This window comes from Mugil cephalus, chromosome 15, assembly GCF_022458985.1.
Source record: "Mugil cephalus isolate CIBA_MC_2020 chromosome 15, CIBA_Mcephalus_1.1, whole genome shotgun sequence".
Classification (NCBI taxonomy): Eukaryota; Metazoa; Chordata; class Actinopteri; order Mugiliformes; family Mugilidae; genus Mugil; species Mugil cephalus.
This window is the reverse complement of record NC_061784.1, coordinates 2,500,006-2,511,185: the sequence shown is the minus strand read 5'-3', so window position 1 is coordinate 2,511,185 and position 11,180 is coordinate 2,500,006. Positions and strand designations below refer to the sequence as shown.

The 11,180-nt window shown below is 41.0% G+C and overlaps 1 protein-coding gene across 1 annotated transcript; it reads right to left on the bottom strand.

The window, feature by feature from the left end:
* Positions 1 to 301: 301 nt before the first annotated feature.
* On the bottom strand, positions 302 to 8,783 carry LOC125021675 (carotenoid-cleaving dioxygenase, mitochondrial-like). The gene is made up of 12 exons (XM_047607805.1): positions 8,619 to 8,783; positions 6,765 to 6,969; positions 6,473 to 6,684; positions 5,863 to 5,978; positions 5,631 to 5,733; positions 5,171 to 5,299; positions 4,904 to 5,064; positions 4,626 to 4,793; positions 4,186 to 4,323; positions 2,895 to 3,077; positions 2,110 to 2,220; positions 302 to 872 (listed from the first exon to the last, which is right to left on the bottom strand). Exons 1-12 carry the CDS (start codon positions 8,644 to 8,646, stop codon positions 756 to 758), a joined length of 1,671 nt encoding a protein of 556 aa, XP_047463761.1. The 5' UTR covers positions 8,647 to 8,783; the 3' UTR covers positions 302 to 755.
* Between the last annotated feature and the right edge of the window lie 2,397 nt (positions 8,784 to 11,180).

Genomic DNA, 11,180 nt, shown 5'->3' with positions numbered 1-11,180 from the left:
TAAAGTAACAAGTAAAACCAAAAGTTAAAACCAATTTAAATTTAACTCACAAATGACAAATGAGAGAATGAAAGGAGTGCAGAGAAGCCCAAAAAGTGTCACAAAACCCCTTGAATTGGGTATAAAATAAAAAATAAATTAAGAGGATTTGTGCCTGAAAACTTTCTTTGCACAACTTTTTGTTGCAACAAAATGTTTCATGAGATATTCCCAGAATACGAACCAGCTGCTTTTGAATGTGAACACATTTCTGGACTTTATCTTGGCACAGGCTCTGCATGTAAATGATGAACAAACAACAGCTTTTTCCACAGAGGTGCAATTTAATGAAAAAGGTCACATATAAATGTCATTTCATCTGTAGAAAAAATATTGTTTGAGTGCAAAAGATTAAAAAAAAAAAAAAAGAATACGACAGAGTGTGTTTAAAAAAAAAGTCAGTTTGGCACTTGGGTGACTTGGCAGATGAAACATTCTGCAGTCAGAAGATTACATGTTTGATGTAAACAACAGTATATAACGTAAGGAGTTGTCTCCTGGCTCAGGCGAGTTCAGGTGTCAGTTTGAAGTTCATGCAAACAAAATGTAATTAATAAGAATAATATGAATACATTTGAGAATTGCTACATTACTCAGCAGTAACTCAGTACCATCAGGAATATAGTGGTTAGAAGCTTAACACTGAATTTAGCATTCTTCATACTCAATGCTCAGTCTTCAGTATCACAAACACTTTAGTTTTGGCAGAAACTGGTTCACGCAGAGGCATTGAAGGTACCATGGAAACCATAAGCCATGTTAACAGGCACATAGGCTTTCCCCAGCTCTTCGAATGTCTTACCATCTAAAACCAGGAGGAATGTCCCTTTATCCTGAAGAGAAAAGGTTTGGTTCACACCATGAAAAACTACTTATAGCTTATTACCACAATCATATCAATACAAATGCATTTAAATTAAAAATGCTGTGCCGAAGCTGAAACAGTTCACAGGAAACCAATCAGGACCTGTGTGGTGAAGAGATGCTTACATTTTAAAGTGAAGGTTATTAATAAAGTCCTTGCGTTTGGCAAAGTAGAGAAAGACAAAAAGGAAGGTAGGTACTGTAGGTAAATGATTTAGGAAAACTATACACACCGTGTAATGTGGAAATATTGCACAGTTCTCCATAGTCCCAACAAGCCATGTCATGCAACTACTACTATACACACATCGTTTTATTTTAGCTTGGAAAAAAAAGAATGTTTTCACTCTTAAGTCCCCATTACCCAAAAATCCAAAGGTGCATTTGGAATTTCCAATTACTGACACCACGAACACGGCCAGAAAAAAAGGGCTTTCTACCATTCAGCTTCTACGCTGTCTGTTTACAATTTGAATCTTCAAACTATGAAAGTTAATTTTGTGTAAATTCATCAATGAATATTTATGATTCTGCTCCATGCTCTCATGAATATTTATGACAGATTATGTGTGCAGACGATAACAGAATTGGAAGAGAAACTAAATCAAGCTCAGGTTGACTTTCATCCCTGCAGCCTGATGCGAACTAAGGCTGAAGCAACCCTGAAACCTTTAACAACAACGTGAACTATCGACACAGTGTCATGTGGATCAACACACATCGTGGTTTGAAAATATACACAACTGCAGCTCTGAGGTTAGAGCTTCTAACTATAAAGACACTCAACAATACAGTGAAGGATCTCTAAAATGACTAGTTCCACCTCTCCTCTAAGAAATCAAGTCAGTTCTGGTATGTGGGCTCTCCTACTACTCATGCCCAATGACAAAGAATAATCGTGAGACACTGGCATGTACTGTACTCCAAACTGAAATGTGTGGGAATTTCTCCTGTTATAATAATACAACGAACACAAAATTATTAATCCGCCCCCATACCAGAAGAAGAATCACTACTGAGGAATTTCTAACTTTAAAACAACCCATGTGATTTACATGCTACTGTGTCCAAGTGGACAAACCAAAACTCCCTGACACCACGAATGTCAGAGCACAAAACTGCATTATATGCAGGTAACATGAATTATGCAATTGCAGATCATGTGCAACCTTTTTTTGGAATACTCATGCACAACGCCAGCCTTACCTGGGAGGGGGTTAGAACCACAGAGAGGATGACACCGTCGTCCTCCTCCACGGCATCAGGGGATGGCACAAACACTGGCTCTGATGGGTAGAAACCCTTCTGGTACCAGACCTGTGGTTTATCACAGTCACACATCTCTAGTTTTTAGTGTTTGACCTTTATTATTATTATTATTATTATTATTATTATTATTATTATTATTATTATTATTATTATTATGTCAAGTCAGTTAACTGTTAAAGAAATTTTAAGTGTATCTAGACTACGCACGTGATAGATAGATAGATAGATAGATAGATAGATAGATAGATAGATAGATAGATAGATAGATAGATAGATAGATAGATAGATAGATAGATAGATTAAATCCAAACACAAATACTAACAACACTGATCAGGCATAACTTTATGACCACCTTCCTTATATTGTTTTGCCTCCAGAACAGTTGTGGCTGATCAGAGAATGGACATGGGCCTTCTGAACATGTCCTGTGGTGTCTGGCAACAGAATGTTGTTAGTGGGGGCCTTTAGGTCCTATAGATCATTCAGGCTGCATCCTGCTGGGGATGGCTGCTGCCATCAAGGTGTGTCATTGCTATAGGGTGGGGGGGTCTGGTCTGATCTGGTGTACGTGGGTGGTACATGTCTGATTAACAACCACATGAATACCAGGTCCAAATGTTTCCCAGCAGAGCACTAAATGGTCTCAAGATGCATTTACTAATGCTCTCAGTGGTCAATGTTGTGGCTGTAATTTTCTGACAGGTAGTGAACATAAACCAACCTTGAGCGTCTTGTCCTTGAGGTCCATTTTGAGCAGAGAGTCTCCAACCAGGTGTCTGAAGCCGCAGCCATAGAAGTAACGGTACGGACGCGTGTTGGAACGGCCATAGTTGATCTGAGGGAACTCCAGGCCTCCGTACTCGTGGAGGTCATCTCCATGAAGATCCTCATGCTGACAGAACACCTGTAAAGAAAGAAAAGATCAGAGGCCTATCAGTTCACAGACCTATACTGGTTTCATGACCTGGATCTTATGGATCTTAATTCTTTAACTTTGTAAAACTGGTTATGTTTTACCAGTTTTCTGTCTGTTTCAGTTTTAATACATTTTTGCATTGTTTATACATGTCCTGTCTACCCAGTTACAACCTGCATACATATACCTATCAAAATAAATCCTTTATAAATGTATGTAATAATCCTGTATTTAAGATAGTTGGTAGTAACTTCATTGCATTTAATAATCTATAATTAGATATAAGTTTACCATTTTTTTTAACCACAAGTTTTTGTTTGAATGATTCAGTTCAGTTTGCTACTTTTACTTTCTGTCATGCCAGTAGGCAAATATAGCACAATTTGCTCCACTACTTTCTAACTGACTAGAGTCAATGTCAATTTATTTATGATGTACATTTAAAAACAAAAAATGTTGACCAAAAACCTGTACAGAGTAGTCAAAGCATGTTATGGAAGTAGATATGATTTAGAACTTGGGATTTTTTTCACTTTCAATGAATTGTTTTTATGCATTACCACATCTACTCAAATAGTGTACCCTCATACTTCTTCGGTCTTGATGAGGTTGATATAGATTATAAGAAGAATAAAGAATAAGATAAGATTAATTACACGGTCTACTATAACCGGTTTTGTACTGCATTCTTTGGGATGTAAAGACCACAGACTGTATATAATAATGAACTACGCATCCCCACTTCCTCCCATTGGTCAAACTGACACCAATTTCCCAGGGATATGGACGGCACCATCTTGCAAATTTTGGAGTCTGCGCAGTACAGTTTGAGAGTGAAGCCCCATGGTGTTGCATTATTGGTGACCCAGTCACACTTCCACTTTTGTACTTTTGTATTTTAGTTTGGCCCAAGTCCCATCACCCATACTGTAGCCAGCCACCAGAGGGAGCTCTACATGCTTTGGCTTCACTTTAAAGAAACTGTTCCATCATCCAACTTTATACAGTCTCTGGTCAAGTCAGGACCCATTTCACAGCAATGCATCCAATTTAAGTGTTCACACTGGAGAGGTCACTATGTACAAATGCAGCTCACCTTATCATTGCTGACTTTGACACATGATGCTGTACTGGAGGGTCGAGTGTTCAGGTTCTCTCCTGTTGGGGTTTCGTTGGTCACGTGTAGGGGCAGGACAAAGCGGCGAGGGAAAGTCCGACACAAGGTGTTGTACACCTGAGGGAGGCACAGTGCAGGAGCATTGCAGTGTTTTACGGGATTCAACCTCTCCTGCTGTATTAATACAGTGTTATCTCCTGTTTTTAAGTAAGTGGATGGAAAGGCACTGAAAAAATGCCACATGAAAGGCAACAACACCAATGAATATAGTCTATTATTCTTCCCAAATCACTTAGCCAATGTGAATGGATGTTACCATTGGTTACCCCACTCATCAATGGGTAACAGTATCTGAGATGGCTTTTCCCTTTAGTAACTGCAAAAGGAGAGTTAGTGTGTGCACATAACTGGATCCTGACCTCATCCAGAGCGTCCCCAGATGCTCGTAGGTTCTGGATGAGGTAGTTGTTGATGGCTTGACCGTCGTCCGAGCAGCACATATCAAGCATCAAGAATCCATCCTCCTCAAAGGCGTTGATCTGATGGAAGGTGGAGATGGCTTTGGTGTGGTACTTCGCTGGGCTGACCTGTGGTGAACCACAGCAGTTAACAAGATAAGCTAGAGTGACGCATTTCTCTCATGCACTTCTCGCTTTCCTCTTTCTTTTCCCACCAAGGCAGTCGCGTCTCATCTCACCTCGCCTGTATGCTTGTTGACGAGATGGAAAATCGTCTCCTGTTTGGGATCCCAGTAGATTCCTTCGCTCAGAGCCTTCCCCCTCAGCTTGCACGTGACTATCTTCAGCAGGTCCATCTTAATCGGCTGCTCGATGAACACCACATAGTTCTCAGACATGGCTGGAAGAAGCGACAAGGTATTTTTGAGCTTTACAGTATAGCTGAGGACAGCTAATGACAGAGGCACACAATACTTAACGAGTGACACCCAGGAGTGCTGTCTTACCGAAGCTGTGGTAGTACGAGGGATGAGACTTGTTTGCAGGCACAATAGAACAGAGGACTTTGGCTCCTTGCAGTGTGTCTTTGGTGTCAGTCTTCTCTGGAGGTACTCTAATGATGTTGTAGAGGGCACCTGGAACAATTAGGGTGGTAATGTGTCTTTTATAGACATTTGATCTGAGATGATACACTCATTTGTCAGTTAAATTGGTACACTAGTGAAATTGAACACATTCAAATACTACAGTCTTGCTCTAAATCTTAAAGCTTCATGACAGTGACAGAAAGGATGTAGTTGCTGGTGCTGTTAAACTGGACAGAATTAAACAAAGAAGTGCTTCTGTTATTTAGCGTAACCCACTGATTAACTCGGGGTTGTCAAAAGAAATACCAAATCGCAAAACTTGTTTTTATCATAAAGGGACGACAAAAGCATGTTATCCACTGAGTAATGCAGATCTAACCTTTGCTCCCATACGAGTTGCCCATGTTATATGCGGTACCATCTGGGTCGTAGTGTGGGTGAGCGGTGGCTCCATTTACGGCAATGAACTTACTCCAGTCCACCTGCAAAACATAGCAGACAAGTATCCACGTGTAAGTCCCGTCCTGTTGCAGGACTGGGAAGACGATGTTTATGCACGTAGCAGCCTGTTACATAAAATTAGCACCCATTACACAGTGACATGTCAGTACCTTTTCCATAGTTTCTAGGCTCTCTGGGTTCACTTTGTGCATGAAATTAGTCTCCGTGCTGACATAGTAGTCACCTTTGTATTTCACAAAGCTCACACTGGCATTGTCTGTGGGTTCTGTGACAAAGAAAAACACAGCGAGGCTATAATGTTAAGCTTTGCTACTTTACAAGAAAACATTCTGCAACATGGTTTGGAGCTTGTAGTTACTTTAAAAAGTCCATGTGGGAACAAAACAGTCTCCCCTTTCTGGTTCCCCCCAGTCATATATCATTATGTAACCGTGGTATTCACAGAGTGCTTAAAAGTCTCCACCCCTGGTCTCTCTGGTTTAAAGTTTGAACAAAAACAGAATCTAAACAAACGATTCTTTTCTTCCATCTGATCTAGATTTTTTTCCTAATCGTCCTGGTTCTTCTGCTCCTTCTCAAATTACCAAGCCGGTCTTGCGTCACAACAATCTGTAGTCCATTTAAATCAGTCAGAAACAATATGCAGCAACATTTTTGCACAATACCTCAGAAAACCAATAGGACATTTTTTTGTCATGAGCCCTCTCCTTCCTTTGACACACATACTTGAACTCATCTGTCCTTATTTGGCCTACTCACCGATCATCTCGAAGCGAGAAAGGAAACGCTGGAAGAAGTTTTTGCAGGGATCAGGCATGGCCAGGGTGCCAAATTCTGACATCATGATGCGGTCCCTTTCACTGTTCTTCTTGTAGGCATCACTGTCCAGGAACCGACTCCTGTACGTCACCTGGCCGTTCTCTATCTTGAACTGGTGTAGCATGGCCATCCCATCAAACCAGTGGTTGTAGCTGCCACGACACACAGGAATTAAGGCTCGATAACATGTATTTGGAGGTTATTTGTTTTTTACAAGGGGTTTCTAACTCACTGTGTGTTTCCAAACTCAAACTTCCCTGGGCCATTGCGGAGGAAGTTGCCATTGATCCAGGAGGGAATGGTGCCTTGTACCGTGGTAGTGATCGGCTCTGGAGTTGCTTCTACGGAGCGGACAAGAGGAGCTATTGTTTCCAGTCCTTTCAGTCCTGTGGTGATGCATTCCTTCGCACTGCCATTGTCAACAGGTGGGACCTCACCTGTAAGAAATTAATATGTACACAGTCTCATACCCAGGTTGTTTTTATCTAAATCAAGACAAACATTAGTGAATGTTAGTAGTTAATGTCAGGAAGGATAATTTTTGCTTTGTCTCAAAATCAACATAATGAAATGTGTAAAAGTACTTCCTATTGAACTACTAATGCTGGTCTAATAACTCCACTCCAGCTACATTCACTTAGGTCTTTGTTTACAACTTAAGAGTGTTTCCTTTATAAGGATTAAGTTCCATTTGATACTTTGCTTACTGCTGTTGTTCAAATTGACCCATGTCCCACTGAATGAAAGACCATTTGGAAATAATGAAATTATATCTTTGAAAGTGAAGCTGTCGTCTTCCTACTATTAACAGTATATGAAGCCCTGGTATAAACTGAGAGACCTGAGCCTCCGCTACTGACTGTAAACTGAAAACCAGCTAGACTCCTGTGTTTACAGAGAAGCCAAAGTAAACATGAACATATTGCACAGTGGTAGGTTTTTAACTCGTCAATGACAGATGTACCCTGACCTCAGTGTCAGTTTGGTCTGCACAACAGCAGTAAGCTGAAACCTGCTACCCTCCAGAGGCTCCAGTGTTAACAGAGACTTGTGACTTAAATTATTGATTTCTGCTACCGTCAGCCCTGCTGACAGGGAGGGGCATATCTTTACAGTGCATTCATTTGAGTGAGAATTTACATTATTGCAGTAGTGAAATTATGACCGCAATCCAGAGATGGGAAGTTCAGTATATTAAAGAACAACCCAGTGCAGGGAATGCTCAGTTTGATGCTGTAATAATATAAGAGCAGATAAAGTCAGTGTATAAGCACAGAGAAAAATATCTTTTGTGACTTCGCTAGAGTATTCTGTGAAACAGAGAAAACTAATGACAACAATGGCAAGAATCTGAAGTCTAATGCTGAATTTTGCAAAATGATGTCCTGCAAAAACAGCCTCAGGGTGTTTCTGTTATTCTGCTCTGCCTCACCTTGACGTTTGAACACAAACTGTGCACAGAAAATGTTGAAGGCTACGCCAGTGCACAGACTGTGAAAAATGAACATGTTGTCTAGAATTTAAAAGCACTTGATGCTCAGAAGTCAGACCTATATACTACTGAGAAAAGCAGCTTAAAAGCAACTTAAATGGTGACACGGTAGTTCCTCTCTGCTGGCCAGTGCCATTGTTATCTCACTGCTGCCAGTTGCTCTTCCGGGGCCAGCAGCGGTTCTCGGTGTCACTCATGACGGCTTAACTGCGCTCCACGCCACTCAGTCCCTCTACATTTAAAGTATAACGAAGTAATGACGACAGTCTTTAACGCGTTTACCTTTGTGGACTTGAAACCTGACACTGAACTGAGCTGAGCAGAGAGAACAGTTTGTTCCGCCACCACAGTCACCCATCTCTCAGCTCCACAGTCAGACCTGCCGCTGCACACACACAGCCCTCAGCAGCTTTAATACTCGAGTAATCGAGCAAAATGAAATATGAACTATTCATAAGACGCCTCTGTCTTTACGTGGGTTTTCAAATGCGCCGTTGGCTGCCTGTATGTGTTGCTGCTATAAAGCAGGAGCAGGTGAATGTGGCTGTTTTTCTCTTTGTAGTAAAGCATTCATTACACATGTGAATACCTTACCTGGATTCTCAGTCTTCAAAGGTGACATGGCAGAGGATGAGTTCAGCTCCTGATCTGTATCTCTGACTCCTTTAAGACCATAAAGCTCCCAGCACTGTAACTAACTACATGAAGCTGCAGGAGCTGCGTGCAGCAGCGCTATTGCGTAAGCCTTTACGTAAGCCTGCTAACTACTTCAACACACCCCGGGCTGCTGCAGCGCATACTGCTCCGGGGAACAGTATACATCCGGGGCCGTAATACGTAACCTTACCGTTATCCCTCACAAGACACATTCAAATATACATTTACTATCACAGTTAAGCATCTTTCTGACATCTGTTCTCTCCAGCTCATGATCTTCGTTCCTTGACTCCTTTTTTACGGTGATACTGTATTAGACTGCCTGCCTCCAGCTCCTCTCGGTGATCTGCTCCATCCTTCCGATGTCGTCCCTTCTTCAGCGTCAATACCGCTTCTGCGACTATTACTAACACTAACATATCTCATTATGTGCCATCAATCACAATATAAGCAAATATTCTACTTTTAGGGATCAAATGAGTTTAATTAAAACGAAAGCAACATATTAGCAACACGTAGAACTTAACTTGTAAATGATTTAAAAATATATACCAAACTATCATGTCTAATAGTGATTCATTAATGAAATGTATTGCTTTCAGAAAACTTCACAGAGTAACCTACGAAGTACATTTTTGAGCCTAATCTCTCAGACATTTTTCCTCTTAATGACTATTTTATCACGTTTATACATAATTATTACCAACTTAACTTTATTCAGCACTTCCATTTAGATGGGCTAGAACTGATTTATTTCAAACCACATTTTTTTCCCCCCCAACCGCAGACACACTGATGCTGTGACACTCTCAATCTGCAGAACATCTGCTCAACAGGTTTTAAATCTGACAAGTTGTTGAGTGACTCGGATGTTTTCTCTCACAAACTTAAGCAATAAAGGGCTTCACACATAAGTTGATCATTTCGATTCAAGATTCAAGAAGTATATTTTCATATAAAGTTTACATTTACACTAAATTGTCTACTTCACATTTTGCATCAGCACAGTCTGTGAGAAAAACAGAAATAATTGCATTTTGTTTATGATCTGGATTAATTATGTTGTATATTGATGTGCTGAAGAAAAAAGTGATCACTGACAAGTCTTCTCTTGCATTCAAAAAGGTTTATTACAAGAAAGATAAGTGTCAAACTCTTGTCGAATCTGGGAGAGCTTCCGGCCAATTGTCGAATCCCCTCTACCATTCAGCTCCTACAGTCTCCTTATATATGGTTCTCAATTTGTCTCCTTACGTCTAGTAGTTTTACGAGTCATCAACTGGTAAATGACCTTCTAACCTTTAAACTTTGTACACTTCCCACAAACCCAAAAACAGAAAAGAGACACTAAGAGAAAAACGAGAGGACCATATACTACAATTACAAACTTCACTGTTAGATTCTTTTATATAAGAATAAAATACTGGTGTTGAAGAAGCCCATCCCATCTAGCCTCAATGACTTCAGTCTCTTGGCTCTTCGGTCTCCATGACATCACAAGTCTTGAAGGTCCTAGAGAGACTCGTCCTGGCTCAGCTGAGACCCCTGGTGGCCCCTGTCTTGGACCTTCAGTTAGCGTATCAGCCTCATGTTGGTGTGGATGATGCTGTTATCTACCTGCTGCAGTGGGCTCACTCTCACCTGGGTGGTGGGAAGGGCACTGTGAAGATCATGTTCTTTGATTTCTCCAGTGCTTTTAACACCATTCAGCCCTTTCTGGAGGACACCAGTGGAGCCCATCAACATCCAGGGCCTGGAGGTGAAAGTAGTGGACCGCTACAAGAACCTGGAAGTCTACATGAACAACAAGCTGGACTGGAGGGACAACAGTGATGCTGTGTGCAAGAAGGGCTTGTCTAGACTTTCTTCAGAAGCTCAGGTCTTTCAGTGTGTGCAGTGTATTACTAGAGTGTTTCTACCAGTCTGTTGTTGCGAGTGCCCTGTACTTTGCTGTGGTTTGTTGGGGAAGTAGTACCAGCAAAAAGGGTACCAGCAGGATCAACAAACTGATCCGGAAGGCTGGACATGTGATCTGTAGGGAGTTGAAGTAATTTGTCTCAGTGAGGGACAGGAAGACACTGGAAAAACTGCTCTCCATTATTGACAATCCATCCCATCCACTACACCAGACATCTGTGGGTCAGAGGAGCTCATTCTCAAGCAGACTGATTCGTCTCCACTGCCATAGTGAATGCTATAGAACTTTTTTTCACTCCCAACTCTATCCAGCTGTATGACAGCTCATCTTTTTGTGGCAATTAAGCTGCTATGATCAATTAATTTCCCTTGAGAATCAATCTAAGAACCTGGATATGACCCCACATGTTAATTTATTAGCCCCACCCATTTATTATACCCCTACTTGGACAGTCTTCCTGAGAACTACCAACTGACTTTTACTGATGAGAAAGTTTGTCTGGTGAGTAAGTGATTTGTTTTCCATATAATGCTATATTTGATGTTAATATTGACTGTTCTAGCATGTCCCATACAGTGCTG

What these genes read in the sequence shown, in the direction of transcription:
- LOC125021675 (XM_047607805.1), bottom strand. Translation starts at nt 8,646, where the DNA reads ATGTCACCTTTGAAGACTGAGAATCCAG. An exon ending in TTTGAAGACTGAGAATCCAG is followed by an intron (nt 6,970 to 8,618) that starts GTAAGGTATTCA and finishes AATTTCTTACAG; the next exon opens with GTGAGGTCCCACCTGTTGAC. An exon ending in CAACTCGTATGGGAGCAAAG is followed by an intron (nt 5,300 to 5,630) that starts GTTAGATCTGCA and finishes TAATTGTTCCAG; the next exon opens with GTGCCCTCTACAACATCATT.